Consider the following 19,378-nt stretch of genomic DNA (forward strand, 5'->3'; position numbering starts at 1 on the left):
AAATGACAGTTTGTGGTAGCTATTAACCTGTCACCTTTAACTGCATGAGCTAGATGAAAATTGAGGACCAGCCCAAAGTATGTTTGTAGTAAATAAACCCTTCAATATAGCAAATTTACCCTTCAGGATGAGGACTTAGAAGGAGTTGGGAAGGGATGGATAGAGAGAAGAAGAGGAAAAGTTTAGAAATGAGGCTAGAGGACACCGGAAGATCATGCATAGTTTGGAAAACTATTGACGAGAAGAGGAAAAGATAGAATGAAAGAACAAAACTAACAGCTATAGAAGCTAGAAACTATATTCACCTTCCTATAAAAATAATGACAATCGAGAGAGGAAAGAGAGAGAAAAACAATCTGAAATAAGACAGGAACAGGAACAAAGAGCAAAAGAAGTGCAGAACAGGACGGAAGAGAGAGAAGAAAAGAAAAGGAAAAAAATATATATATATAAATTTTTAAAAAGGTCTCCTTTAGGGTATATCTCTCCTGTCGTGGTAGACAGTGTGGGCAGCAGTGTGCAGATCTAAGTCGATTAGTGTCAGCAAGCCAGCTTTAGTGCACTGAGATTCAGGCTGATTTCTGGCTGCAAGGCCCAAGTTTAGGTCCCTGACCTCAGCAAGGTTCTATTGCAGGTTCCAGCTGCCCTTCCCCTGAAGCAAGTCCTGGTTCCTATGGGAGGTGCTAATCCCACCAATTTATCATCCACGGTGGTCTGGTGTGCCTTTATTGCAGAGATTTTCTTCGCTTTCCCAGTGGGCTTCAATTTTCATTGAGGAGCCTCGGAGAGGCCCTCTCTCTGTTGTTTGCTTCTCCTCAATCTTCTGGAGCTCATAACCATGGCCTTTATGGCCCCCTGGCACCTCTTCAGTTTGCATTCAGATAACGTGCAGATTCAGATAAAGCATAGCCCCTGTGCCATGGTCGGGGCACGGCTGGCCTCCATGGGAAAGTGCCAGGGAGGCAGGGGTAGTCCCATCAATGAGTCTTAATCAGAAGCGTGCATCAGAATGATCTGAGAAACTTCAAGAAATACTCATGTCTGCCCATCCCCACCCATTTCTGGAAAATATGATTCAGAAAAATATGATACTTAAGGCTCCAGCTTGTTAGTTTGACGACAGAAGAGACTACTCCTGCATGAGAACTGCTATAAAAACAATTTTGTGCCTTTGTTGGGTACCAATGCCACCAGAAAAACTTAATGATAGTTGTTAGAAAAGTCTCATAATAGAGTCTTCAAAAAATAGTTCTCCAGTAAAGTTAATCCACAGTTTTTCTCTGTCTTCCTATTACAAGAAAATTTTGAGAAAAGTAGGGCAAAATAATACATACAAGGGAAAAGTGATCATGAATGTAAAATAAGATCATTACTTTAAAACTGGCATTAGATTGATTGTAATAAACTTGAGCATATTTATTCTCAATTAATTGAGGAAAGTTTTATCTACTATTTAATAATTTTGAAAGAAGTTTATGAACTTAAAGTTTATCAGGCAGCACCAAAACATTTTGTTGAAGAGCTTGACTCTTCCCCATTGGAGGTAACAGTTACAATGAAGGCCAACAATGGAATTATAAAATCTGACAAAATTACTCCAGAGCAAGTGCCGTGATAGCAGGCTAGGGCTTCTACCACTATAATCTTTGTTTTCATATTTTAAAAATAATCATGTTGTATAGCATTTGTCTTGTTTTTTTAGTATGATTTCTGTAATTATTTCAGTCAGCTCCTACTACAGCTTTGCATAGATTACTAAAGACTGAAAGTTTCAACACATACAGCTGTGTTCCCCTTTATAATAAAATATAAGCAAATGACTTGCCTGGGATCGGCAGTTAGAGTACTTCTACTTTTCCTGTGTGTAACCTACTTTCCAGTCCTCACCCCTAGATCTTGCCCCATTATGGATCATTAAATGCTCATTGAATTGTATTGAATAAATTCAGAAGAAAACCATGAACTAAAAGAAGAAACACTGACGTAGTAGTCTATAATAAAATATGCTTTGATCGATTGTATTGTGTAAATTCTTTTCCCTAAATAATTTAAATATATCCTCTTTGGTCATGTGTAAAGATAATGTAGACATATTATATAACTTGAGACATGCTGTAACACTTATGGTTAATTATTTCATGACTTCTCAACAAATTAATAAATTAAGGAATGAAACTATATGACTATTCTCCTCTGGCTAGACTTACTTTCCCAGAGAAAATAGGAATGATAGATTTGAAAGTGAAAAAGAATTGGCATGCTGTATCCCCACCAAATTAGACTGTAGTAATTTGCTTCTTTTGTTTTTACCCTGTTCCCCCTTTCTCCTGCCTCACTATACCAGTCCAGTTGTTAGATCAGAATATGTAAAGGTAACTTTTTATTACCTAGAATGTTGATAATTTGAATACTCAAAAAAAGAATCTAAATATTCTGCTACTCCTTGCTTAGAGCCATATTTCTATTAAATAAAGCAATACAAGGCAAAAATAGTACATATTTGCCTAGTTGTATTTGTATATTTTTTCTTCCTGATAATAAGCTCATGAGGAGGTAAAGACATTTTTAAAAACTGAGATCTAGTTTGAATTTTAATTCATTAAGAAACTTTATTAAGGTTTTATGTGTGCTAGGTACTATTGTGAGTCTCTGCTTTCATAGAACTCAAATTCTAATGAGGTAAAGAAAGTAAATACAAGTTCCTGACTTACGAATATTCAAGTTGTGAACTTTCACAGGTATATTCTATAAACTCACTTTGTTGGCTTACAAACGAATCCGACTTAAAAACAGTTCTCCTGGAATGAAACTCATTCATAAGTTGGAGACTTGTATTTACTGTCAGAATTGAATGCTATTGAGAAAGACAAAAGGAGAAAGGGAATGAAGAAGGGTCAGCCATTTAGGATAGATTGGTCACGAACTATATCTCTAAAAATGTGGCATTTAAACAGAGATGCTCAAATGAATAATGCTTTTTTGTTCAACAGACATTAACTGAGAATCTTATATGTACCTGGCATTGTATATTTTAGGGGTTCAGAGATAAATAAAACTTTCCCTATCTTCAAAGAGCACAGTCTCAGGAGATGGACATACATGTATCAGTTGCAATATAGCAGAGCAAAAGTAATAGAACTCTTCCCAGGATATGACAGAAGCTTGAAATATCGATTCTCTGAGTGTCAGACCTTACAGAGGTGATTTTTGACCTAAGTAGTGATATGTGTGGAAGTCTTAGGCACACTAGGGGTGTAGAGTGTCCTAGATCATTGTAGTTGGAGGTACAGAGGTTTGGAAATGGGGTGAAGGATGGTAGCTGCAGCTGGTTAAAGATTACAGAAGGATAAAATGAAGCTGAAGAAGTTGACAGTCAAGTGAGTGCCTGGTTACTGCTTTCTGCTTATTAACTTCTATTTTATGATTTGGTCTTCAACTGTAGTTCAGATACAGTTTAAAAATAGTATGTGGTCTGTCTCATACTCTGTGTCTCCATAAACATATGACTGGACTTGCATGATTCTCATGAAATATGTTTCTGATATATTCAAATAATATAATATATTTCTTTTCTTTTAGGCAAATCAATATTATGTAGCAAAGAAGTCCCAGCACAAGACTTGAGGAAACTCTGTGAGAGACTCAGGAGTCTAGATTCTAACACTCTCAAATTAGCAAGTGATACCCAAGGAGGTCCTTCTCATGATTCACCTTTTTCAGAGAAGACTGACCATAAAGCTTCTTACATCATACAAAGATCTCAAGCACAGCCCTCAGATTCATTATATAAAGGGGATAGTAATGGGTGTGGGAGTCATTTTGATGATAACACCAATTTAGAAGGGTGGGATGAGGTACCTGATGAAGCTTATGATCTGCTTGATAAACTTCTAGACCTAAATCCAGCTTCAAGAATAACAGCAGAAGAAGCCTTGTTGCATCCATTTTTTAAAGATATGAGCTTATGATGATGGTTCTTCATGTAAAGTTACTGTGTATTGTGAGGTGGAATGAAAGAGTCCTTTGTAATAGCCGTAAGTTATTTAAAGGCCAGGGAAGGATGAATAATTTATTGTAAAATTTTAGTATTTTGAGGGGTGGCAGATTATAAAATATAGGTTAAAATTACTTAAGATGCCTCAAAGAGTTCTTTGGACTAACTACATGATCTTTGAATTGAACCCAGCAAAGTAGAATCAGATCTTTAGTTTCCTCTCACCACGTACAAAAGAGGGAACAGTTTTACCCTCTGACATGGGTTCAAGGTATAAGATTAATGGATGTGATGGGGGTGAAATGAGTCAGAAAGCTTAGTTTCCTGTTGCCCTAAGCGTATGAGCTACATATCCTTTTCGAAATTCAAACTGATGCTGGAGCTTTCAACAATTATTTTAGGTAAAGAAATAATATCATCTTCTGGAGATATACATTGTATCTTTTATAAACACTAAGTGAGGAAATGTTCTTTATGGGGCAAAATATTGCTTAAAATTGTATTTCATTATTCATTTAAAATATTCCATGAAACTTTTTTTTTTTTGCATTAATTGTCAGGTTTTTTGGTTTTTCTTCTTCCTCTGCCCCTACCTAACACATTCTCCTTGGAAATGATATAGTACCACAAATTTCTGGGTGCTTTACTAAGTGTAACATGTTTACAGTTGGGAATTTAAAATAATAACATGCACACTGGTTGATAAAGGGAAGCTTTCAGGACTAAGGTGAATATTGATAGTTCAAAGTGCTTTTCTTTTTCTATTTTTATTAAGTTTCCCCATAGCATCTTAGGTATAATTAGATAACTGCTCAAGGGAAAAGTGAACATAGAATTGAGAATTTTACTGGAGATATTTTTCTCTACCTAGAGCCATCCAGATTTCAACATCTGTTTTGACTAAGTTAATCTTATTCAGAAGAATGATTACTAGAGTCTTAGGTGGGTTGAAAAGACATAAATGAAGGATGCAAAGTAGAAAAGGACCTAGTATAGAGGTTTATATGTTATCCACATTCCAAAATAATCAGTGACAGTATATCACACTTCTTATGGAAAGTAAATCTGGGAGAAGTTTCCCATTTAGTAGTTATAGGTTATAAAAACAATTTAGGGACAAACATTCACTTTGTTATTTTGAGCATTGGTATGTCAGTGTGCTTACCTAATGTTTAGTAAATGTAGTATAATTGTGTGTGTGTGCACACACGTGTACATGCCATTGCCATTGATCTGATGTCTTATGCTGTAATTAAAAAAAACTTGAATGTTCTTAAATTTGTATGTTTAGTAAAATTATCCCTTTATATTTTTGTCAGACTACTTATTTAAAAAATGATAGTTTAGCCGAGTTTAGTGGTGCACACCTATAATCCCAGCTACTCAGGAGGCTGAGGCAGGGAGAGCAGAAGTTCAAGGTCAGCCTGGGCAACTTAGACCCTGCCTCAAAATTTTTTTTAAAAAGGCTGGGGAATGGAGCTCAATGAGTGTTTCTGGGTTTGGTCCCCAGTATGTGTTGGCATTGCCTATAGTCCCAGCTACTCAGAAGGCTGAGGCGAGAGGATCACTTGAGCCCACAAGTTTGGGACCAGCTTGGGCAACAGGGAGATCCCCCATCTCTTTGTAACAAAAGAAAAACTTTTAAATTTTTGACCACTTCTTCAGATTAATGAATAGCTCTCTTCAGCAGATAGTGATAATAGGTTAATATTAACTGTTTTGGTAATAACAGGTAATATAAATGTTTTGGTCACAATGTATTCAAGTAACATATGAAAGAAGATTTTGCTGTAGAAGAGATGGTAATTGACTTAATTTATAGAATGTTTGCCCCAAATAGTGAAATAGTAAATCATCTCAGTAACCAAAAAAAAAGCTTTACTCAGCTGAAAGTTGTTTTTTTATTCAGCTGAAAATTTTGATTGACAAGTTAACAAATTAGGAGGAAGAAAATTTTACTAGAAGGATGGAGAGAGACATTCTGTCAGGAAGTTTTGAATTCAAGTCTGTCCATGTTCACTTTCTGTTAGGATGGAACTTGGTTGATATGCAAGAAGGGAGGTAAATGGAGCTGGTATTTTAAAAGTACTGTTTTACAAGTTAGTTCCTGGGGAATTGTAATTCTACTAGAGAATGTTGCTACAGTTTGGGGGGAAATTTCCCAGTGTTTCATCAAAACTAGCAAGGATGCGTAATTGAGATTTTTAGGCCTTTGGAATATAATTTTATAATGGCAGATACTTCCCTAAAATATTCAGGCAAAATAGTCACTTCTAGAGAAAGATTAAAAAGTTAACTAGTTAGTGCTATTTCCAATTTTAATGGAAACTCCCAGAATATTCAACTATTTTTCATTGTCAGCCTTTTAAAATTCTTATTGCTCAGGCTCTTGAGATAAAATTGTTAAGAGTATTTTCATTAAATATGCCTTAGACATTTAGACCTATTACTATAACAAGCTACAAGTGTTGGTTTTCAAAAGAGGCTGCAGCTCTCTAGCATTTTTAATGAAACTTTTCCTTAAAAGGATGATTATGGTTCTTAATGACCTAAATAAAAATGTGGCTCAAGAATGGTCATTTCAAGGAATTAGACAAGTTTATTTCAAAATTGGAACAAAAGTCATCAAGTAATGTTAGTATCTTCATTTCTGGCATCACTATTTTAGGGACAGTTGTGTTACAGATGTCAGAATATTGATTGCATAAAATCTTGAAACCCACAAAAGTTGTAGGCTTAGGTCTTAGTAATTTCTGTGTTCTATGTAATTTCAGCCCTATACATCACTGAAAAGTTATTTATCTTTAGAAACTGGCCAAATCTGGCGGGTAATGCTGTCTGCCAGTGTCCGCAGATGTATTGTTTCCGCCTACATTTGTGCATGCTGTCTGTGGTCTTTAACACTAACTCCAGACAGTAATGTCAGCTCACTCTTCAGACTTTTTTCCTATATTCTTAGAACTGATGTTGCTGTTTCCTAATTTTGTCAAATTATGTGTCTGAACTGCCTTCCTTGAAAGGTAGACATTAACTATATACCAGATAAGTAATCAGAAGTACAGTAATTAATGCTATGTCAAATTAAGGCAAAGTTTTCAATAAAGCAACCACAAAAAGTGCTAACGCAAGTATTTAGTAAATGATGCTTTAGATATATAAAGTGAAAAAGCGTGATCTCAGGAAAGTCATAGCAAATTGGTTGAGAAAATTGTTAAAGAGTAGTTCAGAATAGAATTGCAGTGTAAGAGGTTAATTTGACCTAAATCTTTTCTCAGAAGAGAATGAATTAAAAGGATAAAATTGGCCTCTCACCTTTATTTTCATTGCTTTAGAAAATTAACAATTGATGAAAAAGAATTAAAAGGATGAGCAAACAATTATTTGAAGAGTGTATACGTAGCTTTTGTAAGGAAAGAAAGATTAGAAAATAGATGTAAATGGGATAGATTTCTATTCAAGCATACCCCACGTGCAGAATATCCTATTGAATTGAACACTTCATGTCCTAACCTTTAAGCAGTTTCCATGTAAGACCTGACTGAAGCAACTGTTTAAGAACATTCTGAACTAAAAATTTTAATCACAACCTATGAAGGAAGTAGCTTCAAGATTTGTCTCTAGTTGCAGATTTAGAGAATGCCAGTGCTGTCTAGTAGGAAGCCAAGAAGATGGATCAAGGGAAGAGCTTCTGGCATCTTTCAATCAAGGGTAAAAACAGAGCACTTAGCAATTGTGGGGTGAGTGGCACAAATCAGAAAATGAAAATCATCAGATGGTTTCTTTCTAATCATAAGTTTTGCATATGTCCTCTATCTACATTGTATTACTGATAGTGTGTTTTTGTAAGTGTATTTAATTATATATTTGCCCTCTGTGTAAATTCCTTCTGTAACTTTCCCATAGACTAGCATGTGATCTAGAAGTGACTCCAGCTAGGACAATACCAAGAAAATAAATCAGAAACAGATGCATGGCTCTGTAGCCTCACATTGTTATTTTAGCTCTGTCTTTAAGAAAAAGGAACTGGGGACTGGGGAATCTATCCACCTCCAAATTTCTCTAGACACTCATCTTAATGCTTCTTTTTACTGTGTAGAAATTTTTGCATTTTTTTCCTGGCATGTTGCTGATCATTATCTTCCTATACCCAAATTCTCTGATTAAAAACAAAACCCGTCACACTGTATGTGTAGGTAGGTATATGAGTAATCTTTAGGCACATGTTACCAAAGCTTCTTTAAAATACACTTTTCCCCCAGGGTTGGGAAGATTAATGCCTTGTGCTGTATGAGTGCCTTTCTTTCATCTTATTTTAAAATTCCATAGGTAATGGCAATATTAAATGTTTACTCCTCAAGAAAAGGAAACATCACTTTTATGTCTGAAAAATGAATACGAGCATCTTACATATCTTTGTATATTATGAGGAAGTATCTTTCTTGTTCTTATGTATTTTGTCTAAACTAGTGCCTACCATTTATTGAGTTCAAGCTCAATAAATATTAGTTGTGTGAATGTATTTAACTTGCATTTAACTAATTTGCTGTCTTGGCAAAATATTAAGCCAAAACCTCTCTTAACAAGTATGCCTATATTTTTAAGTTTGGTGCAATTTGATTTGGAAGTGACAACTGGCAAGACCAAACCAAACCAAACCTCATTTCTCCTATGTAATTTCTTTCCAGTAGACCTGCTCCCTCCTCTTGTTCCATAAAAAATATAAATGAAATAAAGGAAAGTCTCTGATTCCATGCTTTAGATTCAGAGTAGGTCAAAAGGGTCTTTCCCTCCAATGTGTGCATCCTAAATATGTTCATTCTTATTAGGCCATAAGAAGTCTCACTTCTCCCCCTACAAAGACTTACCTGATCAGTCCAAATGACCATTCCTGGATCTCCTGTATACAGATTATAAGTTTCTTGAAGGTGAAGATTGTGTTCTGTATTCCCCCACATTTCATAACCCCATTGTAGAGACTGAAGTACTCAGTCAAAACTTTGGAGTTGACTAGGAACGTGAACCAGAACAATCCTAGTGTATATTAATAATTCCAGATAGGTCCTTTAATTCTAGAACATCTAAAGGATTATACTGTTTTCCCTTGGTGATCTGTCCTGAGTCTTCTCAGCTCCCTGGGGCTCCATCCCAACCATCTCCATACTAATTTCTCCACTCCAGTTTTCTGGTGCTCTATTTCCATTGTGTTGACTTCAGTGGAGAGAAGGAACAGCTTTTGGACATTTTATCTGTAATAACCCGTTACATCCTTGTATAAGTAGCTGGTGAGCAAAAAATTTCATACCTGTAGTTATGTTTTTAGCTCCTACTTGTGTGCCAAATATAACACCAATCAAAAAAATTGCTCTAAGGACTTAGAGGTATAAAGGATCATGGGAAAGCATAATATACACATTGATCATGCTTTGCTAATACCAGTCATCCTTACACATGTAGGATCCTATTCATCCTGAATTTTTTTGTGAGAGTTTCAATTCTGAAAATTCATTGATGTGTTTTGAGAACAAGTTCTAACATTTCTGCATCCAAATTGAATTTTTAAGACTTCTTCTCAACCAGAAGTACAGTACTATGAAACTGTTAGAAAAACATTCTGCTTTTTAGCTCTGAAAATGCATCCATTATAACGTGACATCTAAGGCTATCTCTCTTTTGGAGACCAACTGATATGTATATGACTTAGATTGTTCCAATGTCTTTGAGTACCAAATGGAACCTTGAACATTTTCCCTGGGATCTTAAGTTTAAAAGTATCAGTGTCACAACTGAGAAATATTTTATGCCTCCTGCTTACCCTTTGTTGACCAAAAGATAAACCCTGACTGGTAGCAGTCCAACAGGGAGTCAGCCAAGGCTAGCTCTTCTCTGAACTCAGTTTCTTCAGCTGCAAAATGGGTTTATGTGCCTACTGTTTGGAAGGATAGGTGAGAGTATGCTTCCTAAATGCCGTGTTGGCACAAGTACGTACATGATTGTTTCCCTTCCTCCCTCTCTCCTCCTTCTCGTCTCCTCACTTTCCTTCATGTTTTCATAAAAGACAGCATTGCCTGAGAATATTCCTGTGTATTTCTTCCTTTTTTTAAAAAGTACATCAGGACTTTTAAACCACTGAATGGAAATGCCATAATCTGGGATGCTGTGAGCCTGAAACTATAATAATGCCAATTTTCTACACATTGTGATATGACTTCTCTGTCCACCAGATGGCAGGAATTCCTTCAACATATCCTGTGAGGAAGCAGCCCAAACATGTTTGAACTAGTATATCAGTCTTCTAATAAGAGAAAAGCATGTACGCACACACATACACACATATACACACACATGCATGCATGTACACATAGCCCTTACACAGTTAAACCTTTCAGGCAAAGGGGGAGCTAGTGATCACATTACTTCTTCATCTTTCCAGCCACAAACTTCTCTTCTGGGCTTTTTCTTATCCTGTTTGTCCTGCTTAGAGCACTTCTCCACCAAACTCAGCCTTCTTTACCTGGCTAACTCCTCTTCATTCTTCAACTCTTAGTGTATGCATCACTGCCATTAGGAAGAGTACTTGACCTCTCATTCTGAGTTCAGGATACTGTATTCTTTCCTGTCAGTTCCCTGTCCTGCTCATAAGCATCCTGCTCATTATTCTGTATGCTACTCAAATGTTCCTTCATCAAACAGGCCTCCTAGTGTACTTATCATCTCTTCTGGAACCTAAGCAGTGCTTGGCACAAACTCTATGTTAAGGATGACTGCTCCCACAGCACTTGGTAGCCTGACTACCTTACTGTTATGGTGCGCATAGCACTATATTATCTGTCTCTCTTGCCTGTACCATCTATTAGAGTATGAGTTCCATAACAAGAATAGGTGAGAGTATTATGTACTACTGTCTAGTTCATGTACCCACAGGGGTACCTGTACATAATCAGATCTCAATATTTGTTGCAAATGAACATTCATATGACTGTACTATAAGCATACAAACAGCATGTCCGTAGTGAAGGATATATTTTGGTTTTTTTAATTATTGAATGAGAGGTGGAGGAATGGTAGTAGGTAGTACACTGGTAGTACACCAGTCTTCCTTTACTACAAAAGCATCTATATTCAGAGTCTTCCAGGTAAGATTTGCTAGCAGTTTCACTAAATAGGTTTTATGATAGACTTTTCAGTGAGTGAATTTAAAACTGATGTCAAACTTTGTAGAAAGTTAAACATAGTTTGCAGATCAAGAGTTTGGAAGGCCACACGAAGTTTAAAGTGCTAAAATAGATGTTTATCAACATCTGTTTGATGACAAAACAGATATGATGATTTAAAAATATACAACAGGAAAACCTATGTTCATCTAGATAGTTATGGGAAATGAGGCTGGGGTGTAACACCTAGGGAAAAAAAAGACTCAGACTTGATCACAAGAAGTACTTGGTAAGATGTTCTCTGGGTCTTGAGCAGCAAATGATGCTCATATATGAGGCCTCCTGAGCTCTGTGAAGGCTCCACAATAAAGGTAAAAGTTGGCTTTAGCCAGAGTCTCTCAGAGTGAAGAAGGGCCTAGCTCACTTCCATTTTTTCAAGGATCCCAATACATTATTTTTTAAAAATAAGATGACAAAACAAGTTTACAAAAATATTTTCATTTAACAAATTAACACATTTTAAACACACTTTATAATGAGTTTATGTATAGAATTAAGTCATATGAAATTGCTGCTATTCCACCATTTTTTAAACCTAGAAAACAAACTGTTCTTCAATCTAACACAACCTCATTTGGAGATAAGTTTCAGAAGTCTGTATTTGAGGCCTAGCCTAGGCTTCCTTTCTGAGTAAGTGTGAGTGCTCAACTTCTAAGCAGAGGTTCTAAGCTCTGACCCAGCTGTGGAGGGTGAATACTGGGTTAAAAGAAAAGTGACATTCTAGAAGTGTATGTATTCAGGGTGAGGAGATACAGTATCTGACATGTGTTTGTCTTTCCAAGGACAAACGCTGAAGGCTTCCTTGCACCTAGGTTCACAAGTTGAGGAAAATGCAGTGAAAAACAGATCTACTGAAATATTGATTGATTGGCTCATTTTCCCCCTTACTCTACTGATCATCTCCCTACTGCCAAAAGTGAGATGGTTCTGTTGTACTCACTATCCCCACTTCAGCAGAGGAAGCAGTGCTAGACTCTAACAACAATGTTGCTAAGCAACTCCAGGGTCTCTCTTTTCCTTTACCTTTTCTGTTGTCCCAGATATATACACCTGTTCCCTCCCTAATTTTCTTCTTTAGCCTTCCCTTCCTCTATAAACTCTTTGCCTCTACCTCTTCTATGTCTCTGGGAGCTACTGGGTAGTATGTGCAGAAGTCATTGCATTTCTCCATTCCTACATCAGATCCTAACTTGATCTCTGAGCTTGAGAGGTCACGAGATGCACCTTGGTGTGCTCAGTAAAACAAGATTGTTTTGATAATCCTAATGAGATCGAGATGTTTAAATTCTTCCCACTCTGTCATCATCACAATGTGAGATGGATCCAAATATGTTGCAACAGCATGGCCTCAGGCTTGGACTCTTGAGTTATGAAATGTTTCAGCGAACTCTCCTTGTATAGCAGTGTTATCAGCTAAGAACTACTCTTTACCCTATCATCAAGAATTCTACAGTACTTTCTCTTTGCTGTGCTTACAGACTTTCAGAAATTTTTCCTGATGGAACATGTGAAATCTTCATAGGAATATAGGCACGACTCCTCCAGTAATTTCATTTTCCTCCCCAGACACCATGTTTACACAGTCCATCCAGGTAGGGGCTTAGCTATGGCACATGAGCCCCCAAACCCAATGCTTCCTTAATCGCACTTTTAAGGGGTGGCAGATGTTTGAATTGGCAGCTGGGCTGCAGTAGGTGGAAATAAGAACATTGTGTTCCCTTCTACATGAAGTAATGTATAGTTTTTCTAGCATATGATGAAGTTCCAATAAGAAGGAAAATCTGGACTCTAGCTTTTTAGTTTTTCCCTGGATATAAATCTTAGCAAATCTGTTCATACTATAAAATCTCAAGGAACTTTGTACCACTTTTAGGAGCATCACTTCCTTTATCCTCCCTTGCATTGTCACAGCTTGTATGTCTATTTTGTCTTTGAGCAGTTGCCAAGTCTTACTAATTTTCAGATCCTAACTTCATCCCTTTCTCCACCAAGTATCTACCATAGTTCTTTAGACAGTTAGTGTTCAGTGACTGCTGAACTGTTAAAATTGCTTTGCTTTGGAGTTGTATTTATCCCACCCTCTCACTGCCAAATTTTGGCAGGGGAAGGAGGATAACACACATATTTAATACACTAGAAAGATGGCTGTAGGAGACTTAAATTGGGGTATATGCCCAGGCATCAACAGCTTTATTTTCATCAGGAAAATCTGTACACACAAGTGGTACTCCAGTTATCACAGCAGTGTTCTGTGATTCTACCAAATCATCCAGACACATCCTACTATAGTTTATTAATCTAGGGATTATACCTAAAAAACTGGTTTCCTCAAACTGTCACTTCCAGATATTTGAAACTTTTAGGGAGTGGGACTTTAACTTAGTCCCATTAAAGACAGATCTTGAAGGGAAATTCAAAAGACTTTTCACTGGGGCTGCCCTTGTTCTCACTTCACCTGAGGTCTGTTCCTTCAGCTCATTCTTCAATTCTGTGAGCTACTCTAGTATCCTTCTGGGAAATCTCTTCTGTGCTTAAGTTGTGTAAGTTTCATTTTTGGTGCTAGATATGTACCTCGTGGACCAGAGATGGCGCTCACCCTGTTTTCAATAGAACTTTTGGCAAGACTTTTCATCTTGACTTTTGCTAGACCTTGTTAAGCTTGGTCTCCGTTTATACCTGGGATGAGGACTCCCACCTGTGAAACTGGCCCGTGTTTTAGGGAGAGTGGATTCAAATTTATGCTTCAAATACAATATGAGATGTCAGTCAGCTGCTGAAGGATTCTTTGGTGTGTCCTAATACTACTGCAAGTATAAGATATAAGTGCACCATCAATAATGAAGAAGAAAACATTTGTGCAAAATGCAAAATGTCACGATGAAGAAAACAACCAGGAGAAAAGAAGAAAGCAAGTCACATTTATTAAAGGACTTACTTACATGGCCCTCTGCTGGATTCCTTGAGTCCTCTTGTTAAGTGCACCCATGGTGCCTTGACTTTCTCTCATAACATCATCAGACTTGTAAACCTATATTCAATATCTTTTCTTCCCATTAGGGAAGAAGGCTCCATGAAGACTGGAACTATACAACGTCTGTCTTGTTCATATCTCAATACTCTTTCCTCACAGAGTTCTAGGAAAATGGTGGCTGCCCAGCAAATATTACATGAATGAATAAATGCATTTAATTTTATAGTGCTACAAAGTAATAATATTTCCATTTTACAGAAGAATTTAAGGCACAGAGGGATTTAGTGATTACATAGCTAGAAAGTCAAGGAATCTGAAGACTGAAGACAGATGCCTGAAGTTAGATTCTTTTACTCCCTTGCACGTTCCTCATGAAAATTACCCCAAGCAAATGCTATAGCCATGTTCTATGTATGTTGTTTGTAACAGAAATGGACCACAGTCTACTCAAGCAAAGCAACTTAATACAATGATACAAGGGCTTCACAGAATGGAAGAACAGGTAAGAGCCAAACTGGGATTCAAGTAGTAGGAGTGAAGGGTTAGTGAAGGTCATGGAGTCAGCTCTTCAATAGGTTTTGTTCCTATTCTTATCTACAGCTCACCTCAATTCAGAGTCCAAAAGAGAATTTAACTGACCAGAGAAGAGGGAAGCATGCTTATATCGACAGCCCCATGAAGACTGTACATAATGGGGAAAAATAAATTTCCCCTAAAATAAAGTAGGTTCATGAACTAGATATCCAAAAATAAGCATGTGTGCACTACAAACTCTTACCCAGAGGACTGCCAGCATCCTGAGCCAGAAATGAGCAGCCTCCTCTAGAGGTTACTTCCCTTCTCTTCCAGGAGGTGTTGATGGAGGAGAGGGGAAGGTAGAGAAATCTATCACAATGCCAGCTGGGCTCCTCCCTAAGAAGTTTCTAACGTGTTGAAGAAAGTGAGAACTCAAAAGTCTCCATCCTATTCTACACCTTCCCCTAGTAAGACCTCGCCTGGCTGTTTTTCTGCTGCATCTGTTGTTGTTCACACCTTCCTGTGGGATCCTTTCAAATCCCTGTTTCCTGATGACCCAACATCCTTCTGTAATCAACTGGCAGGGGGTAAAGCCTGCCAAAACCTCAGGTAGCAACCCTGCCCAGTACCGTTTTCAGCAACATCCTGTGTTCACAACTTTCCAGTTGGCTCTAAATGCCAAGTTTGGTTTGTGAAAATTTCCATGGCCTCCTGCTAGGCCACTCTTCACATATTCCAGCCCATAGGCACAGTGACCTTGTCCAATTTATCTCCCTCCCATGCTGGGCCCCAAGCCCCACCCTGTGCTCTGTGCCATCCTTACCTTACATGGGACACAGTTAATGTTGGCAATGAGCCTTGACTTCTGCTGACACATCCTAACAAACCCATTTGGGAGGAAAGACACGTTTTAGAAACCCAGAAACCCAGGCTAAGGAACCCTATTATAGTCATAAGCTGTGATCACAGCAGAAGTAATATTGGAAACCAAGGCTTTGGATCCATTTTCCCAGTTGCCTTCATTAAGAAAGCTGCTAAATCAGGTCAATGAGTCTTGCAGTTCTGCTACAATATACCCGGAGAACTCACAACCCTGCAGTCTGAATTTGTGTTAAAGTGATTGGTTCAGAATATTCTCACAGTAAGCACCTTCTGTGTTGTCGGGCTCTAGGCTAAGCACTTTACATATATTAACGTAAATGCTCACTACTGCTTTGGGGTTTATTATTAGCCCCACTACATAGAGGGCAAAGCTGAAGCTTGAAGAGGGTGTATAATTTATCTCCAGTTCATACATTTAGTAAGTGGTAGAACCAAGATTCAGACCAGTCGGGTTTGAGAACCCCTGTGCTTTTCTACTATACTTAAGTTCTACCACAGGAAAAAGCACACATCACATACACACACACACACACACACACAGAGACACACATACACACACCAGCCTTTCCCCCAAAGACTTCTCTAGGGATTTCTCTGTCTTTTCTTTTAACAGCTTTCTTGAAATATAATTTATATATGAAGAAATTTACCTATTATAAGGGTACAACCTGATTTTAAGGAAATTTATACAGTTGTAGAATCATAACTATTGTAATAATCCAAGTTTAGAGTACTTCATCCGACCATAAAGTTTTCTTCTACCCTTTTGCAATCCATCTCCATGCCATCTCCACTAATCTTTCATTCTCTATACTTTTGCATTTTCTACAACTTTCATATAAATGAAATCATCCAAAACATCTTTGTGTCGAACATTTTCTATTTCTCATGTGTTTGAAGTTCATTATGTTGTTGCATCTATCAGTCATTCATTCCTTTATTGTTGAACAGTGATCCATTGTGTGGATATATTGTATACATTTGTTTATCTATATACTAATTGATGGATATTTGGATTAATTAAAGTTTGGGATATTATGAATAGTGTAGTTATGAATATTTGCATGTAAATCTTCATGCAATTCTGTCTTTATTTATCTTGAGTAGGTACTTAGGAGTAGAATTTCTTGATTATATGACAAATACACATATAACATTTTGAGAAGTTACCAGTTATATAAATTAGCTGTTCCATTTTATGGTTTCATTTCTTCTCATCCTTGCCAAAATTTGATTTTGTTATAGCCACTTTAGTGGTGAGTTGCAGAGGTTTGTGATAGTTTTGGGGGGGTTTTAATTTAATTTTTTATTTTTTTATTTTTAATTTTCTCCCTTAAATTCTTTTATTGGTACATTTTAGGTATACAATGCATTTACACTTATCGTTGGGTGCTTGTACTTATACATGATGTATCTTGGTTCTTAATTTTTTTCCCCATTACCTGTGCGCCCTTCACCCCCTCCACCCTTCCTTATTTACATAGACTTTGTTTCCATTTTTTTTTCTTTTCTCATAATTTTCCCTTTCCCTTCTTTCCTTTCCACTTCCCCTCTCACCACCCCTACCACTTTGGACCTTTGCTTCCTATTTAAAATTATCAATTATTCATTTTAATCATTTTAATTCTTATTTACCCTTTCAGTTTCTCACATTAGAGAAACTATTCGGTATTTACACGTGTGTCCTATTTCTTTCACTTAAGAGGATGGCCTCAATATGCATCCATTTAGTTATAAATGTGTCTAGTTTCTCATTCTTTATGGCTGAGTAGTACTCCATTTTATAAAAAACCCCACATCGTCTTTATCCAGTTTCCAATTGATGGGCACTTGGGCTGTTTCCCTGCTCCAGCTATTACAAACTGTGCCACTATAAACATGGGTGCACATATATCGCTGTGGTATGATTCTTTTAATTCTTTTGAGAAGATACCCACCAGGGGGATAGCTGGGTCAAATGAGACCTCTAGCCCTAGTTCTTTGAGGTAACTCCATACTGATTTCCACAGTGGTTGCATCAGTCTCCACTCCCACCAATGGAGAAGGGTTCCTTTCTTCCCACAGCCCCACCAGCATTTGTTATTGGTTGATTTCTTGATAGCAGCCATTCTTTCTGGGGTGACGTGGAATCTCAGTGTTGTTTTCACCTGCATCTCTCAAATGACCAGTGATGTTGAACATTTTTTCATATATTTATTTGCTGCTTTTACTCCTTTGTCTGAAAAATGTCTGTTCATTGCAGATGCCCATTTTTGAATTGGGTCTTTGAATTTGGGGGGAGGGGTCTGATTTTTTTTTTCAGTTCTTTATATATTCTAGATAGTAGACCTTTGTCTAAGGTACAGCAGCTGAAATTTTTTTTCCCACATTGTAGGCTGTCTCTTAGCTCTGTTGGTGGTTTCTCTTGTAGTGGAGAAGCTTTTTAATAAGATGACATCCCAGTTGTTGATGCTTTGTGTTAGTTCCCGTGCTACTGAGGTTTTGTTCATAAAGTCTTTTCCTATGCCAATGTCTTCAAGAGTTCTGCCTAACTTATCTTCCAGCAAGCTTAGTGTTTCTGTCTTAACATTTAGATCTTTAATCCACTTCGATCTTAGTTTAGTGCATGGTGAAAGGTATGGGTCTAGTTTTAATCTTTGGCAGGTTGAAATCCAGTTTTTCCCACACCATCTATTAAATAGGCTATCTTTCCTCCAATGAGGGTGGTCGGCTCCTTTGTCAAAGATGAGGTGGCTGAATGTGTCTGGAGTTGTTTCTGCATCTTCTAATCTATTCCACGGATCCTCGGGTCTGTTTCTTTGCCAGTACCATGCTGTTTTTGTCACAGTAACTTTGTAGTATAGGGTCAAGTTGGGGATTGTGATACCAGCCATGTCTCTGTTGCTTAGAATTGCTGTTGCTATTCTAGGTCTCTTCTGGTTCCAAATGAATTTTTGTATTGTTTTCTCTAGTTCTGTGATGTATATTGTTGGAATTTCACTCAGCATTGCATTAAATCTATATAGTAGTTTTGGAAGTATGGCCATTTTCACTATGTTGATTCTTCCTACTCAGGAACAAGGGATGTCTTTCCATTTTCTTATATCCTCCTCGATCTCCTTTTTCAGAGTGCTGTAGTTTTCAGTGTAGAGGCCTTTTGCTTCCTTTGTTAGATTGATTCCTAGATATTTCATTTTTTTTGGATGCTATTATAAAAGGAATTGTTTCTCTAATTTCTCTCTCTGTGAGTCTGTTTTTTGTGTATAAAAAGGGTATTGTTTTTGAGTGTTGACCTATATCCAGTTACTCTACTGAATCTGTCAATTAAGTCTAGAAGTCTTTTGGCAGAGTTTTTTGGGTCTTCTATGTGAAGTGTCATATCATCAGCAAATCATGACAGTTTAACTTCTTCCTTTCCCATCTTTATTCCTTTTATTTCTTTCTCTTTTCTAATTGCTGTGGCTAATGTTCCCAGGACTATATAGAACAGGAGTGGTGATAGTGGGCATCCTTGTCTTGTTCCTGATTTTAGTGTGAAAATTTTCAGTTTTTGACCATTTAGTGTGATGTTGACTGTTGGTTTTTCATAGATAGCCTTAAGCAGGTTAAGATAAAGACCTTCTATTCCAATTTTCTGTAGGGTTTTTATCATGAACGGGTGTTGGATTTTGTCAAATGCCTTTTCTGCATCTACTGAGATGATCATATGGTTTTTGTCCTTGACTCTGTTAATATAGTGTACTACATTTATTGATTTACATATGTTGAACCATCCTTGCATCTCTGGGATACATCTGACTTGGTCAGGGTGTATGATCTTCTTCA

At 37.2% G+C, this 19,378-nt stretch overlaps 1 protein-coding gene across 8 annotated transcripts in view; it reads left to right on the forward strand.

Moving 5' to 3' along the window:
• The window catches only part of Cdc7 (cell division cycle 7), a 127,453-nt gene that overhangs the window by 25,969 nt on the left and 82,106 nt on the right, over window positions 1-19,378 (forward strand). For 5 of the 8 annotated variants that reach the window (XM_004841285.3, XM_004841288.3, XM_004841286.3 and 2 more), the window contains one exon: window positions 3,580-7,965. The exons of 2 other annotated variants lie outside the window; for them this stretch is intronic. In XM_004841285.3, the coding sequence (XP_004841342.1) occupies window positions 3,580-3,968 (389 nt within the window). In that variant the 3' untranslated portion in view covers window positions 3,969-7,965. Of the gene's footprint in view, window positions 1-3,579; window positions 7,966-19,378 lie in introns of those variants that run through there. One more of the 8 variants, XM_087213104.1, reaches the window with a different exon arrangement.

This window comes from Heterocephalus glaber, unplaced genomic scaffold (assembly GCF_053883595.1).
Source record: "Heterocephalus glaber isolate CG9 unplaced genomic scaffold, H.glaber_assembly_v1.0 deba00001442, whole genome shotgun sequence".
Taxonomy (NCBI): domain Eukaryota; kingdom Metazoa; phylum Chordata; class Mammalia; order Rodentia; family Bathyergidae; genus Heterocephalus; species Heterocephalus glaber.